Source organism: Procambarus clarkii, chromosome 41, assembly GCF_040958095.1.
Source record: "Procambarus clarkii isolate CNS0578487 chromosome 41, FALCON_Pclarkii_2.0, whole genome shotgun sequence".
Classification (NCBI taxonomy): Eukaryota; Metazoa; Arthropoda; class Malacostraca; order Decapoda; family Cambaridae; genus Procambarus; species Procambarus clarkii.
Window position 1 is genome coordinate 7022063 of NC_091190.1, and position 19582 is coordinate 7041644.

The following is a 19582-nucleotide window of genomic DNA, read 5'->3' on the forward strand; positions in this document are numbered from 1 at the left end:
GTTATCCTCTTGATATGAGCTTCAGGTGACAGGTCTGGCGTGATATCAACCCCCAGGTCTTTCTCTCTCTCTGACTCTTGAAGTATTTCATCTCCCAAATGATACCTTGTATCTGGTCTGTTTCCTACCTCAATCTTCATTACATTACATTTGCTTGGGTTAAACTCTAACAGCCATTTGTTCGACCATTCCTACAGCTTGTCCAGGTCTTCTTGAAGCCTCAAGCTGTCCTCCTCTGCCTTAATCCTTCGATAATCCTTCGATAGTATTGTGTGGGATAATATGTATATTTGTGAGTATGTGTGCATGCCTATGTGTATGTTTGTGAATGTGTGTGTGAGAATGTGTATGTTTGTGCGGGTGTGTCTGTGTGAGAGAACCTGTAAGTTTGTGAGTGTGTGTGTGTGTGTGAGAGAGAACCTGTATGTTTGTGAGTGCGTGTTTGCATGAGTTCATGCCTGTGTGAGAGTGTTTGTGTACAAGTGTGCATGTTTGTGTGTGTGTGTATTCACCTAGTTGTATTCACCTAGTTGTGTTTGCGGGGGTTGAGCTTTGCTCTTTCGGCCCGCCTCTCAACTGTCATTCAACTGTTAACTAACTACTTTTTTTCTACACCACACACACACACACACACACCCCAGGAAGCAGCCCGTGACAGCTGACTAACTCCCAGGTACCTGTTTTTTACAACTAGGTAACAGGGACATTCAAGGTAAAAAAAACTTTGCCCATTTGTTTCTGCCTGGTGCGGGAATCGAACCCGCGCCACAGAATTACGAGTCCTGCGCCGTGCTACTAGTGTGTGTGTGTGTGTGTGTGTGTGTGTGTGTGTGTGTGTGTGTGTGTGTGTGTGTGTGTGTGTGTGTGTGTGTGTGTGTGTGTGTGTGTACTCACCTATTTGTACTCACCTATTTGTGCTTGCGGGGGTTGATCCTTGGCGCTTGTCAATGAACTGGTGTTCAGGTTCCTGAGTCTACTAGGCTCTATCATATCTAAATTTGAAACTGTGTATGGAGTCAGCCTCCACCGCATCACTGCCTAATGCACTCCATCCGTTAACTACCCTGACACTGAAAAAGTTCCTTCTAATGTCCCTGTGGCTCATGTGAGTGCTCAGTTTCTACCTGTGTCCCCTTGTTCGCGTACCACCAGTGTTGAATAGTTTATCCTTGTTTACCCGGTCGATTCCTCTGAGGATTTTGTAGGTTGTGATGTGAGCTTTTCTTATGTCTTTTTACGTGAGCTTCAGGAGACAGGTTTGGTGTAATATCAACTCCTAGATCTTTCTCTCTGTTCGTTTCATTAAGTACTTCATCTCCTATTCTGTATCCTGTGTCTGGCCTCTTGTTTCCACTGCCTAGTTTCATTACTTTGCATTTACTCGGGTTGAACTTCAACAGCCATTTGTTGGACCATTCACTCAGTCTGTCTAGGTCATCTTGTAGCCTTCTACTATCATCCTCTGTTTCAATCCTCTTCATAATTTTGGCATCATCGGCAAACATTGAGAGAAACGATTATATCCCTTCTGGCAGATCATTTACATATATCAGAAACAGTATAGGTCCAAGGACTGACCCCTGCGGGACTCCAATTGTAACGTCCCGCCAATCTGAGACCTCACCCCTCACACTGACTCGTTGTCTCCGGTTGCTTAGGTACTCCTTTATGCAATGGAGTACCTTCCCTTTCACACTGGCCTTCATTTCCAGCTTTTTCACTAGCCTCTTGTGTGGTACTGTATCAAACGCTTTCTGGCAATCCAAAAGTGTGCAGTCTGCCCACCCTTCTCTTTCTTGCCTGGTCGTAGAATTCAAGGAACCCTGTGAGGCAGGACCTGCCATCCCTGAACCCATGTTGATGCTGTGTTACAAAGTTCTTTCGCTCCAGATGTTCCACTAGCTTTCTTCGCACAATCTTCTCCATCAGCTTGCATGGTATGCAGGTTAGGGACACTGGCCTGTAGTTCAGTGCCTCCTGTCTATTCCCTTTCTTGTATATCGGGACTACGTTAGCTGCTTTCCAAATTTCTGGCAATTCCCCCGTTGCGAGTGATTTGTTGTACACTATGGAGAGTGGCAGGCACAGTTCTTCTGCTCCTTCCTTTTAGTGTCCGAGGGGAGATTCCATCAGGGCCTAGAGCCTTTGTCACATCCAACTCTAGTAAACACTTCTTTACTTCCCCGCTGATAATCTCAAACTCTTCCAGTGGTTCCTGGTTAGCTATTCCCTCTCTTATCTCTTGGATTTCTCCTTGCTCTAAGGTGAAAACCTCCTGGAATTTCTTATTCAGTTTATTCAGTTCCTCACACACTTCCTTGTCGTTTGTAGTGATTCCTTCTGCCCCTATTCTTAATTTCATAACCTGTTCCTTTACTGTTGTTTTTCTCCTGATGTGGTTATGCAGCAATTTAAGCTGAGTCTTTGCCTTGCTTGCGATGTCATTTTCGTATTGTCTTTCTGCCTCTCTTCTCATCCTGACATATTCATTCCTAGCATTCTGATATCTTTCTCTGTTCTAAAGTGTCCTTTTATGCCTATAGTTTCTCCATGCCCTTTTACTTTGCTGCTTAGCTAGCCTACATCTCTGATTAAACCATGGGGTTCTCATCTTCATTTCACTGTTTTCCTTTTGGACTGGGACAAACTTGTTTGCTGCGTCCTTGCATTTTTGCGTGATGTAGTTCATCATGTCTTGGGCCGTCTTTCCCTTGAGCTCTGTTTCCCATACTATATCTGTTAGGAATTTTCTTATCTCCTCATAGTTTCCCTTTCGGTATGCTAACCTTTTGTCTTTGGTATCCCTCCTCGAGTTCAATAACCCTTCTTCAATCACGTACTCAAACACAAGTACACTGTGGTCGCTCATTCCTACTGAGGCATCAAAATCAATTTCTCTTATGTCGGAGTCGTTCAGAGTGAAGACTAGGTCGAGTCTCGCTGGTTCGTCATTTCCTCTCATCCTTGTGGGTTCTCTGACATGCTGGCATAAAACGTTTCTAGTCACCACCTACAATAGTTTGGCTCTCCACATATCCTCGCCTCCATGCGGTTCCTTGTTCTCCCAGTCAATCCTTCCGTGATTGAAGTCCCTCATGATGAGCAAGTGGGATCTATTTCTACAGGCAGCAGAGGCTGCCCTCTCAATTATAGTGTTAACTGCCATGTTGTTGTTTTCATACTCTTGACTGGGTCTTCTGTCATTTGGTGGAGGGTTATATATTACTGCTACTACTATTCTTGGTCCTCCCATTGTCATGGTGCCTGCTATGTAGTCTTTGAAACCCACACAGCCTGGTATAGCCTTCTCATTAAAACTCCATTCCTTTCTCATGAGTAGGGCCACTCCACCTCCTCCCCTACCTTCCCTCTCTTTCCTTATTACTGTGTACTCCTGGAGAAACACGGCATTCGTTATGATTCCAGAGAGTTTTGTTTCAGTGAGTCCGATTACATCTGGGTTCACTTCTTGTGCTCTTTCCTTTAGTTTACGTGCCTTGCTTGTGATCCCATCTATGTTCGAGTACATCAACCTGAAACTGACTCTTCTGCTTCTCCTCTGGAGGGGATCTGTGGGATCTGGGGTGAACGGGTGCTGGGGGGATCTGGTACGAGGAGACTGGTGGAGGAGGATAGGCTTGGGGGGGGGGAGCAGGAGGGTAAGGGGGTGGGTGAGAGGGGGAGGGGAGGGGGGGTGATGGGGGGGGGGCAGAAAAGGGGGAAGGGCTTGGGGGAGCATGGGGGGAGAGAAAGGCTGAGGTGGGTGAGGAAGAGGGAAGGGTTTAGGGGAGTGGTGGAGAGGGCAAGGCTTAGGTGGGGTGGGGGAGAGTGGGGGGCTTAGGGGGGCGGGGGAAAACGGAGGGCTTGGGGGTGGGAGAAACGGGAGGGCTTGGGGGATGGGGGAGATGGGAGGTCCTGGGGGGTGAGTGGGAGGAGGGGGGTGGGTGGGACTGGGTGTGTGTGTGTACTCACCTATTTGTACTCACCTATTTGTGCTTGCGGGAGTTGAGCTTTGGCTCTTTGGTCCCGCCTCTCAACTGTCAATCAACTGGTGTACAAATTCCTGAGCCTACTTGGGCTCTATCATATCTACATTTGAAACTGTGTATGGAGTCAGCCTCCGCCACATCACTGCCTAATGCATTCATCCGTTAACTACTCTGACACTGAAAAAGTTCCTTCTAACGTCTCTGTGGCTCATGTGGGTACTCAGTTTCCACCTGTGTCCCTTTGTTCGCGTCCCACCAGTGTTGAATAGTTTATCTTTGTTTACCCGGTCGATTCCCTTGAGGATTTTATAGGTTGTGATCATGTCTCCCCTTACTCTTCTGTCTTCCAGTGTCGTAAGGTGCATTTCCCGCAGCCTTTCCTCGTAACTCACGCCTCTTAGTTCTGGGACTAGTCTAGTGGCATACCTTTGGACTTTTTCCAGCATCGTCTTGTGCTTGACAAGGTACGGGCTCCATGCTGGAGCCGCATACTCCAGGATTGGTCTTACATATGTAGTGTACAAGATTCTGAATGATTCCTTACCTTGAGGTTACCTTGAGGTGCTTCCAGGGCTTAGCGTCCCCGCGGCCCGGTCGTCGACCAGGCCTCCTGGTTGCTGGACTGATCAACCAGGCTGTTGGACGCGGCTGCTCGCAGCCTGACGTATGAGTCACAGCCTGGTTGATCAGGTATCCTTTGGAGGTGCTTATCCAGTTCTCTCTTGAACTCTTGTGAGGGGTCGGCCAGTTATGCCCCTTATGTGTAGCGGAAGCGTGTTGAACAGTCTCGGGCCTCTGATGTTGATAGAGTTCTCTCTCAGAGTACCTGTTGAACCTTACACAGGTTCCTGAATGCTGTTCTCATGTTAGCCAACCTCGCATATGCCGCAGATGTTATTCTTTTTATGTGGGCTTCAGGAGACAGGTTTGGTGTGATATCAACTCCTAGATCTTTCTCTCTGTTCGTTTCATTAAGTACTTCATCTCCTATTCTGTATCCTGTATCTGGCCTCCTGTTTCCACTGCCTAGTTTCATTACTTGGCATTTACTCGGGTTGAACTTCAACAGCCATTTGTTGGACCATTCACTCAGTCTGTCTAGGTCATCTTGTAGCCTCCTACTATCATCCTCAGTTTTAATCCTCCTCTTAAATTTTGCATCATCGGCAAACATTGAGAGAAACGATTCTATACCTTCTGGGAGATCATTTACATATATCAGAAACAATATAGGTCCAAGGACTGACCCCTGCGGGACTCCACTCGTAACGTCTCGCCAATCTGAGACCTCACCCCTCACACTGACTCGTTGTTTCCTGTTGCTTAGGTACTCCTTTATCCAATGGAGTACCTTCCCTTTCACTCCAGCCTGCATCTCCAGCTTTTTCACTAGCCTCTTGTGTGGTACTGTATCAAAGGCTTTCTGACAATCCAAAAATTTGCAGTCTACCCACCCTTCTCTTTCTTGCCTTATTTTTGTTGCCTGGTTGTAGAATTAAAGTAACCCTGTGAGGCAGGACCTGCCATCCCTGAACCCATGTTGATGCTGTGTTACAAAGTTCTTTCGCTCCAGATGCTCCACTAGCTTTCTTCGCACAATCTTCTCCATCAGCTTGCATCGTATGCAGGTTAGAGTGTGAGTGTGTGTGTGTGTGTGTGTGTGTGTGTGTGTGTGTGTGTGTGTGTGTGTGTGTGTGTGTGTGTGTGTGTGTGTGTGTGTGTGTGTGTGTGTGTGTGTGTGTGTGTGTGTGTGTGTGTGTGCGTGGTGTGTGTGTGTGTGCGTGGTGTGTGTGTGTGTGCGTGGTGTGTGTGTGTGTGTGTGCACTCACCTAGTTGTACTCACCTAGTTGTGTTTGCAGGGGTTGAGCCCTGGCTCTTTGGTCCAGCCTCTCAACCGTCAATCAACAGGTGTACAGATTCCTGAGCCAATCGGGCTCTATCATATCTACACTTGAAACTGTGTATGGAGTCAGCAGCCTCCACCACATCACTTCCTAATGCATTCCATTTGTCAACCACTCTGACACTAAAAAAGTTCTTTCTAATATCTCTGTGGCTCATTTGGGCACTCAGTTTCCACCTGTGTCCCCTTGTGCGTGTTCCCCTTGTGTTAAATAGACTGTCTTTATCTACCCTATCAATTCCCTTCAGAATCTTGAATGTGGTGATCATGTCCCCCCTAACTCTTCTGTCTTCCAGCGAAGTGAGGTTTAATTTCCGTAGTCTCTCCTCGTAGCTCATACCTCTCAGCTCGGGTACTAGTCTGGTGGCAAACCTTTGAACCTTTTCCAGTTTAGTCTTATCCTTGACTAGATATGGACTCCATGCTGGGGCTGCATACTCCAGGATTGGCCTGACATATGTGGTATACAAAGTTCTGAATGATTCTTTACACAAGTTTCTGAATGCCGTTCGTATGTTGGCCAGCCTGGCATATGCCGCTGATGTTATCCTCTTGATATGTGCTGCAGGAGACAGGTCTGGAGTGATATCAACCCCCCAAGTCTTTTTCCTTCTCTGACTCCTGAAGAATTTCCTCTCCCAGATGATACCTTGTATCTGGCCTCCTGCTCCCTACACCTATCTTCATTACATTACATTTGCTTGGGTTAAACTCTAACAACCATTTGTTCGAGCATTCCTTCAGCTTGTCTAGGTCTTCTTGAAGCCTCAAACAGTCTTCTTCTGTTTTAATCCTTCTCATAATTTTAGCATCGTCCGCAAACATTGAGAGAAATGAATCGATACCCTCTGGGAGATCATTTACATATATCAGAAACAAGATAGGACCGAGTACAGAGCCCTGTGGGATTCCACTGGTGACTTCACGCCAATCGGAGGTCTCACCCCTCACCGTAACTCTCTGCTTCGTATTGCTTAGATACTCCCTTATCCACTGGAGCACCTTACCAGCTACACCTGCCTGTCTCTCAAGCTTATGTACCAGCCTCTTATGCGGTACTGTGTTAAAGGCTTTCCGACATTCCAAGAAAATGCAGTCCGCCCAACCCTCTCTTTCTTGCTTAATCTTTGTCACCTGATCGTAGAATTCTATCAAGCCTGTAAGGCAAGATTTACCCTCCCTGAACCCATGTTGGCGATTTGTCACGAAGTCCCTTCTCTCCAGATGTGTTACTAGGATTTTTCTCACGATCTTCTCCATCACCTTGCATGGTATATAAGTCAAGGACACTGGCCTGTAGTTCAGTGCCTCTTGTCTTCCACATTTCTGGTAGGTCTCCCGTCTTCAGTGACTTACTATACACTATGGAGAGTGGCTTACTATACACTATGTGTGTGTGTGTGTGTGTGTGTGTGTGTGTGTGTGTGTGTGTGTGTGTGTGTGTGTGTGTGTGTGTGTGTGTGTGTGTGTGTGTGTGTGTGTGTGTGTGTGTGTGTGTGTGTGTGTGTGTGCGTGGTGTGTGTGTGTGTGCGTGGTGTGTGTGTGTGTGTGTGCACTCACCTAGTTGTACTCACCTAGTTGTGTTTGCAGGGGTTGAGCTCTGGCTCTTTGGTCCAGCCTCTCAACCGTCAATCAACAGGTGTACAGATTCCTGAGCCAATCGGGCTCTATCATATCTACACTTGAAACTGTGTATGGAGTCAGCAGTCTCCACCACATCACTTCCTAATGCATTCCATTTGTCAACCACTCTGACACTAAAAAAGTTCTTTCTAATATCTCTGTGGCTCATTTGGGCACTCAGTTTCCACCTGTGTCCCCTTGTGCGTGTTCCCCTTGTGTTAAATAGACTGTCTTTATCTACCCTATCAATTCCCTTCAGAATCTTGAATGTGGTGATCATGTCCCCCCTAACTCTTCTGTCTTCCAGCGAAGTGAGGTTTAATTTCCGTAGTCTCTCCTCGTAGCTCATACCTCTCAGCTCGGGTACTAGTCTGGTGGCAAACCTTTGAACCTTTTCCAGTTTAGTCTTATCCTTGACTAGATATGGACTCCATGCTGGGGCTGCATACTCCAGGATTGGCCTGACATATGTGGTATACAAAGTTCTGAATGATTATTTACACAAGTTTCTGAATGCCGTTCGTATGTTGGCCAGCCTGGCATATGCCGCTGATGTTATCCTCTTGATATGTGCTGCAGGAGACAGGTCTGGAGTGATATCAACCCCCAAGTCTTTTTCCTTCTCTGACTCCTGAAGAATTTCCTCTCCCAGATGATACCTTGTATCTGGCCTCCTGCTCCCTACACCTATCTTCATTACATTACATTTGCTTGGGTTAAACTCTAACAACCATTTGTTCGAGCATTCCTTCAGCTTGTCTAGGTCTTCTTGAAGCCTCAAACAGTCTTCTTCTGTTTTAATCCTTCTCATAATTTTAGCATCGTCCGCAAACATTGAGAGAAATGAATCGATACCCTCTGGGAGATCATTTACATATATCAGAAACAAGATAGGACCGAGTACAGAGCCCTGTGGGATTCCACTGGTGACTTCACGCCAATCGGAGGTCTCACCCCTCACCGTAACTCTCTGCTTCGTATTGCTTAGATACTCCCTTATCCACTGGAGCACCTTACCAGCTACACCTGCCTGTCTCTCCAGCTTATGTACCAGCCTCTTATGCGGTACTGTGTTAAAGGCTTTCCGACAATCCAAGAAAATGCAGTCCGCCCAACCCTCTCTTTCTTGCTTAATCTTTGTCACCTGATCGTAGAATTCTATCAAGCCTGTAAGGCAAGATTTATCCTCCCTGAACCCATGTTGGCGATTTGTCACGAAGTCCCTTCTCTCCAGATGTGTTACTAGGATTTTTCTCACGATCTTCTCCATCACCTTGCATGGTATATAAGTCAAGGACACTGGCCTGTAGTTCAGTGCCTCTTGTCTTCCACATTTCTGGTAGGTCTCCCGTCTTCAGTGACTTACTATGCACTATGGAGAGTGGCTTACTATACACTATGTGTGTGTGTGTGTGTGTGTGTGTGTGTGTGTGTGTGTGTGTGTGTGTGTGTGTGTGTGTGTGTGTGTGTGTGTGTGTGTGTGTGTGTGTGTGTGTGTGTGTGTGTGTGTGTGTGTGTGTGCGTGGTGTGTGTGTGTGTGCGTGGTGTGTTTGTGCACTCACCTAGTTGTACTCACCTAGTTGTGTTTGCAAGGGTTGAGCTCTGGCTCTTTGGTCCAGCCTCTCAACCGTCAATCAACAGGTGTACAGATTCCTGAGCCAATCGGGCTCTATCATATCTACACTTGAAACTGTGTATGGAGTCAGCAGTCTCCACCACATCACTTTCTAATGCATTCCATTTGTCAACCACTCTGACACTAAAAAAGTTCTTTCTAATATCTCTGTGGCTCATTTGGGCACTCAGTTTCCACCTGTGTCCCCTTGTGCGTGTTCCCCTTGTGTTAAATAGACTGTCTTTATCTACCCTATCAATTCCCTTCAGAATCTTGAATGTGGTGATCATGTCCCCCCTAACTCTTCTGTCTTCCAGCGAAGTGAGGTTTAATTTCCGTAGTCTCTCCTCGTAGCTCATACCTCTCAGCTCGGGTACTAGTCTGGTGGCAAACCTTTGAACCTTTTCCAGTTTAGTCTTATCCTTGACTAGATATGGACTCCATGCTGGGGCTGCATACTCCAGGATTGGCCTGACATATGTGGTATACAAAGTTCTGAATGATTCTTTACACAAGTTTCTGAATGCCGTTCGTATGTTGGCCAGCCTGGCATATGCCGCTGATGTTATCCTCTTGATATGTGCTGCAGGAGACAGGTCTGGAGTGATATCAACCCCCCAAGTCTTTTTCCTTCTCTGACTCCTGAAGAATTTCCTCTCCCAGATGATACCTTGTATCTGGCCTCCTGCTCCCTACACCTATCTTCATTACATTACATTTGCTTGGGTTAAACTCTAACAACCATTTGTTCGAGCATTCCTTCAGCTTGTCTAGGTCTTCTTGAAGCCTCAAACAGTCTTCTTCTGTTTTAATCCTTCTCATAATTTTAGCATCGTCCGCAAACATTGAGAGAAATGAATCGATACCCTCTGGGAGATCATTTACATATATCAGAAACAAGATAGGACCGAGTACAGAGCCCTGTGGGATTCCACTGGTGACTTCACGCCAATCGGAGGTCTCACCCCTCACCGTAACTCTCTGCTTCGTATTGCTTAGATACTCCCTTATCCACTGGAGCACCTTACCAGCTACACCTGCCTGTCTCTCAAGCTTATGTACCAGCCTCTTATGCGGTACTGTGTTAAAGGCTTTCCGACATTCCAAGAAAATGCAGTCCGCCCAACCCTCTCTTTCTTGCTTAATCTTTGTCACCTGATCGTAGAATTCTATCAAGCCTGTAAGGCAAGATTTACCCTCCCTGAACCCATGTTGGCGATTTGTCACGAAGTCCCTTCTCTCCAGATGTGTTACTAGGATTTTTCTCACGATCTTCTCCATCACCTTGCATGGTATATAAGTCAAGGACACTGGCCTGTAGTTCAGTGCCTCTTGTCTTCCACATTTCTGGTAGGTCTCCCGTCTTCAGTGACTTACTATACACTATGGAGAGTGGCTTACTATACACTATGTGTGTGTGTGTGTGTGTGTGTGTGTGTGTGTGTGTGTGTGTGTGTGTGTGTGTGTGTGTGTGTGTGTGTGTGTGTGTGTGTGTGTGTGTGTGTGTGTGTGTGTGTGTGTGTGTGTGTGTGTGCGTGGTGTGTGTGTGTGTGCGTGGTGTGTGTGTGTGTGTGTGCACTCACCTAGTTGTACTCACCTAGTTGTGTTTGCAGGGGTTGAGCTCTGGCTCTTTGGTCCAGCCTCTCAACCGTCAATCAACAGGTGTACAGATTCCTGAGCCAATCGGGCTCTATCATATCTACACTTGAAACTGTGTATGGAGTCAGCAGTCTCCACCACATCACTTCCTAATGCATTCCATTTGTCAACCACTCTGACACTAAAAAAGTTCTTTCTAATATCTCTGTGGCTCATTTGGGCACTCAGTTTCCACCTGTGTCCCCTTGTGCGTGTTCCCCTTGTGTTAAATAGACTGTCTTTATCTACCCTATCAATTCCCTTCAGAATCTTGAATGTGGTGATCATGTCCCCCCTAACTCTTCTGTCTTCCAGCGAAGTGAGGTTTAATTTCCGTAGTCTCTCCTCGTAGCTCATACCTCTCAGCTCGGGTACTAGTCTGGTGGCAAACCTTTGAACCTTTTCCAGTTTAGTCTTATCCTTGACTAGATATGGACTCCATGCTGGGGCTGCATACTCCAGGATTGGCCTGACATATGTGGTATACAAAGTTCTGAATGATTATTTACACAAGTTTCTGAATGCCGTTCGTATGTTGGCCAGCCTGGCATATGCCGCTGATGTTATCCTCTTGATATGTGCTGCAGGAGACAGGTCTGGAGTGATATCAACCCCCAAGTCTTTTTCCTTCTCTGACTCCTGAAGAATTTCCTCTCCCAGATGATACCTTGTATCTGGCCTCCTGCTCCCTACACCTATCTTCATTACATTACATTTGCTTGGGTTAAACTCTAACAACCATTTGTTCGAGCATTCCTTCAGCTTGTCTAGGTCTTCTTGAAGCCTCAAACAGTCTTCTTCTGTTTTAATCCTTCTCATAATTTTAGCATCGTCCGCAAACATTGAGAGAAATGAATCGATACCCTCTGGGAGATCATTTACATATATCAGAAACAAGATAGGACCGAGTACAGAGCCCTGTGGGATTCCACTGGTGACTTCACGCCAATCGGAGGTCTCACCCCTCACCGTAACTCTCTGCTTCGTATTGCTTAGATACTCCCTTATCCACTGGAGCACCTTACCAGCTACACCTGCCTGTCTCTCCAGCTTATGTACCAGCCTCTTATGCGGTACTGTGTTAAAGGCTTTCCGACAATCCAAGAAAATGCAGTCCGCCCAACCCTCTCTTTCTTGCTTAATCTTTGTCACCTGATCGTAGAATTCTATCAAGCCTGTAAGGCAAGATTTATCCTCCCTGAACCCATGTTGGCGATTTGTCACGAAGTCCCTTCTCTCCAGATGTGTTACTAGGATTTTTCTCACGATCTTCTCCATCACCTTGCATGGTATATAAGTCAAGGACACTGGCCTGTAGTTCAGTGCCTCTTGTCTTCCACATTTCTGGTAGGTCTCCCGTCTTCAGTGACTTACTATGCACTATGGAGAGTGGCTTACTATACACTATGTGTGTGTGTGTGTGTGTGTGTGTGTGTGTGTGTGTGTGTGTGTGTGTGTGTGTGTGTGTGTGTGTGTGTGTGTGTGTGTGTGTGTGTGTGTGTGTGTGTGTGTGTGTGTGTGTGTGTGTGTGTGTGCGTGGTGTGTGTGTGTGTGCGTGGTGTGTGTGTGCACTCACCTAGTTGTACTCACCTAGTTGTGTTTGCAAGGGTTGAGCTCTGGCTCTTTGGTCCAGCCTCTCAACCGTCAATCAACAGGTGTACAGATTCCTGAGCCAATCGGGCTCTATCATATCTACACTTGAAACTGTGTATGGAGTCAGCAGTCTCCACCACATCACTTTCTAATGCATTCCATTTGTCAACCACTCTGACACTAAAAAAGTTCTTTCTAATATCTCTGTGGCTCATTTGGGCACTCAGTTTCCACCTGTGTCCCCTTGTGCGTGTTCCCCTTGTGTTAAATAGACTGTCTTTATCTACCCTATCAATTCCCTTCAGAATCTTGAATGTGGTGATCATGTCCCCCCTAACTCTTCTGTCTTCCAGCGAAGTGAGGTTTAATTTCCGTAGTCTCTCCTCGTAGCTCATACCTCTCAGCTCGGGTACTAGTCTGGTGGCAAACCTTTGAACCTTTTCCAGTTTAGTCTTATCCTTGACTAGATATGGACTCCATGCTGGGGCTGCATACTCCAGGATTGGCCTGACATATGTGGTATACAAAGTTCTGAATGATTCTTTACACAAGTTTCTGAATGCCGTTCGTATGTTGGCCAGCCTGGCATATGCCGCTGATGTTATCCTCTTGATATGTGCTGCAGGAGACAGGTCTGGAGTGATATCAACCCCCAAGTCTTTTTCCTTCTCTGACTCCTGAAGAATTTCCTCTCCCAGATGATACCTTGTATCTGGCCTCCTGCTCCCTACACCTATCTTCATTACATTACATTTGCTTGGGTTAAACTCTAACAACCATTTGTTCGAGCATTCCTTCAGCTTGTCTAGGTCTTCTTGAAGCCTCAAACAGTCTTCTTCTGTTTTAATCCTTCTCATAATTTTAGCATCGTCCGCAAACATTGAGAGAAATGAATCGATACCCTCTGGGAGATCATTTACATATATCAGAAACAAGATAGGACCGAGTACAGAGCCCTGTGGGACTCCACTGGTGACTTCACGCCAATCGGAGGTCTCACCCCTCACCGTAACTCTCTGCTTCGTATTGCTTAGATACTCCCTTATCCACTGGAGCACCTTACCAGCTACACCTGCCTGTCTCTCCAGCTTATGTACCAGCCTCTTATGCGGTACTGTGTTAAAGGCTTTCCGACAATCCAAGAAAATGCAGTCCGCCCAACCCTCTCTTTCTTGCTTAATCTTTGTCACCTGATCGTAGAATTCTATCAAGCCTGTAAGGCAAGATTTACCCTCCCTGAACCCATGTTGGCGATTTGTCACGAAGTCCCTTCTCTCCAGATGTGTTACTAGGTTTTTTCTCACGATCTTCTCCATCACCTTGCATGGTATATAAGTCAAGGACACTGGCCTGTAGTTCAGTGCCTCTTGTCTTCCACATTTCTGGTAGGTCTCCCGTCTTCAGTGACTTACTATACACTATGGAGAGTGGCTTACTATACACTATGTGTGTGTGTGTGTGTGTGTGAGTGTGTGTGTGTGTGTGTGTGTGTGTGTGTGTGTTTACTAGTTGTGTTTTTGCGGGGGTTGCGGGGGTTGTGTGTGTGTGTGTGTGTGTGTGTGTGTGTGTGTGTGTGTGTGTGTGTGTGTGTGTGTGTGTGTGTGTGTGTGTGTGTGTGTGTGTGTGTGTGTGTGTGTGTGTGTGTGTGTGTGTGTGTGTGTGTGTGTGTATGTGTGTGTGTGTGTGTGTGTGTGTGCGTGGTGTGTGTGTGTGTGCGTGGTGTGTGTGTGTGTGTGTGCACTCACCTAGTTGTACTCACCTAGTTGTGTTTGCAGGGGTTGAGCTCTGGCTCTTTGGTCCAGCCTCTCAACCGTCAATCAACAGGTGTACAGATTCCTGAGCCAATCGGGCTCTATCATATCTACACTTGAAACTGTGTATGGAGTCAGCAGCCTCCACCACATCACTTCCTAATGCATTCCATTTGTCAACCACTCTGACACTAAAAAAGTTCTTTCTAATATCTCTGTGGCTCATTTGGGCACTCAGTTTCCACCTGTGTCCCCTTGTGCGTGTTCCCCTTGTGTTAAATAGACTGTCTTTATCTACCCTATCAATTCCCTTCAGAATCTTGAATGTGGTGATCATGTCCCCCCTAACTCTTCTGTCTTCCAGCGAAGTGAGGTTTAATTTCCGTAGTCTCTCCTCGTAGCTCATACCTCTCAGTTCGGGTACTAGTCTGGTGGCAAACCTTTGAACCTTTTCCAGTTTAGTCTTATCCTTGACTAGATATGGACTCCATGCTGGGGCTGCATACTCCAGGATTGGCTTGACATATGTGGTATACAAAGTTCTGAATGATTCTTTACACAAGTTTCTGAATGCCGTTCGTATGTTGGCCAGCCTGGCATATGCCGCTGATGTTATCCTCTTGATATGTGCTGCAGGAGACAGGTCTGGAGTGATATCAACCCCCAAGTCTTTTTCCTTCTCTGACTCCTGAAGAATTTCCTCTCCCAGATGATACCTTGTATCTGGCCTCCTGCTCCCTACACCTATCTTCATTACATTACATTTGCTTGGGTTAAACTCTAACAACCATTTGTTCGAGCATTCCTTCAGCTTGTCTAGGTCTTCTTGAAGCCTCAAACAGTCTTCTTCTGTTTTAATCCTTCTCATAATTTTAGCATCGTCCGCAAACATTGAGAGAAATGAATCGATACCCTCTGGGAGATCATTTACATATATCAGAAACAAGATAGGACCGAGTACAGAGCCCTGTGGGACTCCACTGGTGACTTCACGCCAATCGGAGGTCTCACCCCTCACCGTAACTCTCTGCTTCGTATTGCTTAGATACTCCCTTATCCACTGGAGCACCTTACCAGCTACACCTGCCTGTCTCTCCAGCTTATGTACCAGCCTCTTATGCGGTACTGTGTTAAAGGCTTTCCGACAATCCAAGAAAATGCAGTCCGCCCAACCCTCTCTTTCTTGCTTAATCTTTGTCACCTGATCGTAGAATTCTATCAAGCCTGTAAGGCAAGATTTACCCTCCCTGAACCCATGTTGGCGATTTGTCACGAAGTCCCTTCTCTCCAGATGTGTTACTAGGTTTTTTCTCACGATCTTCTCCATCACCTTGCATGGTATATAAGTCAAGGACACTGGCCTGTAGTTCAGTGCCTCTTGTCTTCCACATTTCTGGTAGGTCTCCCGTCTTCAGTGACTTACTATACACTATGGAGAGTGGCTTACTATACACTATGTGTGTGTGTGTGTGTGTGTGTGTGTGTGTGTGTGTGTGTGTGTGTGTGTGTGTGTGTGTGTGTGTGTGTGTGTGTGTGTGTGAGTGTGTGTGTGTGTGTGTGTGTGTGTGTGTGTGTGTGTGTGTGTGTGTGTGTGTGTGTGTGTGTGTGTGTGTGTGTGTGTGTGTGTGTGTGTGTGTGTGTGTGTGTGTGTGTGTGCATGTACTCACCTAGTTGTGCTTGCGGGGGTTAAGCTCTGGCTGTTTGGTCCCGCCTCTCAACCGTCAATCAACGGGTGTACAGGTTCCTGAACCTATTGGACTCTATCATATCTACATATGAAACTGTGTATGGAGTCAGCCTCCACCACATCACTGCCTAATGCATTCCATTTGTCAACTACTCTGACACGGAAAAAGTTATTTCTAACGTTCCTGTGGCTCATTTGGATGCTCAGCTTCCACCTGTGTCCCCTTGTTTGCGTACCACCAGTGTTAAACAGTTTATACTTATCTACTCTATCATTTACTCTGAGAATTTTGTAGGTAGTGATCATGTCTCTCCTTATTCTTCTGTCTTCCAGAATCGTGATTTGCATTTCTCGCAATCTTTCCTCATAACTCATACCTCTTAGTTCTGGGCATACCTAGTGGCATACCTCTGAACTTTTTCCAGTTTCTTCTTATGCTTGACAAGGTACGGGCTCCATGCTGGAGCCGCATACTCCAGGATTGGTCTTACATATGGTGTATACAAAGTTCTGAATGATTCCTTACACTGGTTCCTGAAAGCAGTTCTGATGTTAGCCAGCCTCGTATACGCCGCCGATGTTAGTGTGTGTGTGCATATGTGAATGTAAGTTTGAGTGTGAGTGCATGAGTGCATGTATGGTTTGTGAAAATGTCTGTGCATGAGTGCCCGAATGTTTGTGTGTGTGTGTGTGTGCTGGAGTACTCACCTATTTGTGCACAAGGGTTCAGCTGTGGCTCTTTGGTCCCGCTTTTCAACTGTCAATCAACCGGTGAACAGGTTCTCACACACCAGCAGGTCCTCACACACCAGCAGGTCCACACACACCAGCAGGTCCACACACACCAGCAGGTCCTCACACACCAGCAGGTCCACACACACCAGCAGGTCCTCACACACCAGCAGGTCCTCACACACCAGCAGGTCCACACGCACCAGCAGGTCCACACACACCAGCAGGTCCTCACACACCAGCAGGTCCACACACACCAGCAGGTCCTCACACACCAGCAGGTCCACACACACCAGCAGGTCAACACACACCAGCAGGTCCACACACACCAGCAGGTCCACACACACCAGCAGGTCCACACACACCAGCAGGTCCACACACACCAGCAGGTCCACACACACCAGCAGGTCCACACACACCAGCAGGTCCACACACACCAGCTGGTTCTCACACACCAGCAGGTCGTCAGACACCAGCAGGTTCTCACACACCCGCAGGTCCTCACACACCAGCAGGTCCACACACACCAGCAGGTCCACACACCCGCAGGCCCTCACACACCAGCAGGTCCACACACACCAGTAAGGGCTTTCACACAACTAGGCCCTCACACACACCTGCAGGTCGCCATGGGACACCTGGTCACACACCTGCAGGTCGCCATGAGACACCTGCTCACACACCTGCAGGTCGCCATAAGACACCAGGTCACACACCTGCAGGTCGCCATGAGACACCTGCTCACACACCTGCAGTAACGCCGTAACCACTTGCCTGTTGAGGGATAGCTTGGCCAGACAGTGGAGGAGAGGTCCGGCTAGGAGGAGCGCGCCCAGGACAGCCAGCCATGTGCCGGGGGTGAACGGAAGCACCAGGGACTGGAAGCGAGGAATTTTGGCTTCTCTCTGGATGATGAAGCAGGTCGACTGTAACAGTGAGTGAGGAGAGAAGGAAGCCGGGCACTGATGCAGCGGTTGATCCCTACTGGGTTATCCCTACTGAGTCTCTTAAGTCGTTGGTGTCATTCATAACGTGAGGGGCTGTCAGCCTCATTGTCATCGATTATTTATTGCATTTTTTGTATATATTTAAAGCTGTTTTTTCTTAAAGGGAATCGAACCTAGTTCTCAGTCTGCTACGTTAAAGATCGCACCAAGAACCTAAAGGACTTTGAACTATTAATTTACCAGTGATGAATGTAGTCCTGTAGTCCCAAACATTTATATTCTCAGTACCTCATTCAGGCAAATATTTTCCAGTTCCTCATATCAATTTTATCAATGTAGTCATGTTAATATTTTCCTCTCGTGCATATTATCATATGCAGTAAATACTACTATCTCACTCAAGTCAATTTTATACTTTCACTATTATTAGTATTACTCCCACTCTCATGGCAATGTTATCCCCTGATTCATGTCAACATTTTACCCTAAACTCATGTCAATAAATTTCATTACTCATGTTTAATATTATCCACTCCAATGATGGTAATATTATTACATTAAGTAAATATCTCGATCACGTCAATATTATCATCTCCATTGTGTCAATATTATCGTCTTCATTGTCAATATTGTCAACTCGAGGGGGTCAAAATTATCTCCAACTGCATCTTAACATTATCACACACACAAAATCCACCTCACTCTTGGCAATATTATATCTTTACTCATTTAAATATTACCCCATCATTCATTCAGGTCAATAACATTCCCTGATTCATACCAGTGTTATCACCTCACTCCTTCATATACTATCCACTATTCTTCTCAAAATATTACATTCGCATTCATGTCAATATATCGTATTTGTTAATAGTATTTCTCCTATCATATCAGAATCATCATCTCACATTTTTCAGTATCATCTCACATAAATATTTCCTCTCCTTCCTGTTTGTATTTTTACTGTCATACATGTCACTCTGGTCAATATTATCCCCTAAATCATACCATTAAGATCCCATCACACATGTCAATATTATTACCTCACTCGTGTCTGAATATTCTAAAATATCAAATCATTATTTTCGCGTCACTCTTGCCAATGCTCAGAGAAATCACAGTAATGTGATGAATCAATGAGGAAATCAGTAGGAGCCGTGATGAGGATTCGAACCTGTGCTCTGGGTACCCACAAGCACACGCCTTAGGCAACTAGGCCACGACATGGTAAAAGGATTGCAACCTGGGATTCTTATAATGTATTTCATAAGTATCTCAGGTGTATCACCATTGATACCACCACCAAGCGAGTATTTTTCTCTTTATGACTTAAACTTAAAGTTACTTTAAACTACTTAATGCTGCCACCACCTCCGTCTTTGATGAACAGAAGTACTTTACAGTGACCGTCGGCGAAGGATACCGGTCACGAGAGAGTTAAAGATGTGAGTTAAGGATATCACAGGAAGGGGGGGGTGAATGAGAACACGGTCGACTCTCCACTATTTACTGGAAACTTTCTATGAAGGAATAACATGTACGAAAGAACACACCAGATGGACAGTTTAGTATAATTTATTTATGTAAGTAGTACAATATAAAAATCCTAATTTACCTTCCCTATTAGGCAAAATATAATTATCAACACTTGTGATGTTAGAACATAAGGGACCAGTACTCACTCAAGATACGGCAGTGATGAACCTTCCGTGTAAACACCAGATCGTCAATCTCCCTCCTCTGTCTCGTCTAAGACACAGAACACAACTCCGCTCTCCCTCGATTGATTGATTGCTGAAGATTAAGCAACCCAAGAGGTGGCACGGGTATGAATAACCCATAAGTGGTAAAATTTTTGTTCAGTAAATGTATACAGTGTGCTGAGATCACATTTAATCGTCAGGCTGCTATCGCGGGGAATATACTTCTTGTCAGTATTTATGAGGGTGTCCAGCTGCTGGATACCTTTTTATACCAGAGGAGTGGCAGTGTTAATGGCTTCAGGGTGGTTACTGCAAGAGTCAGGGACGCTTAAAGCTCTTCTAAGGTTGTTGGTTGCTTCACATTCCAGGAGATAGTGAAGCAGTGACTTTTCTGTGATTTT

The 19582-nt window shown here is 46.1% G+C and overlaps 1 protein-coding gene across 1 annotated transcript in view; it reads right to left on the minus strand.

Moving 5' to 3' along the window:
* LOC138373274 (ionotropic receptor 93a-like) overlaps positions 1-19582 on the minus strand; it is a 398668-nt gene that overhangs the window by 57026 nt on the left and 322060 nt on the right. The window contains exon 8 of the mRNA XM_069339316.1: positions 17306-17469. Coding sequence (XP_069195417.1) covers positions 17306-17469 — 164 coding nt within the window. The remainder of the gene's footprint in view (positions 1-17305; positions 17470-19582) is intronic.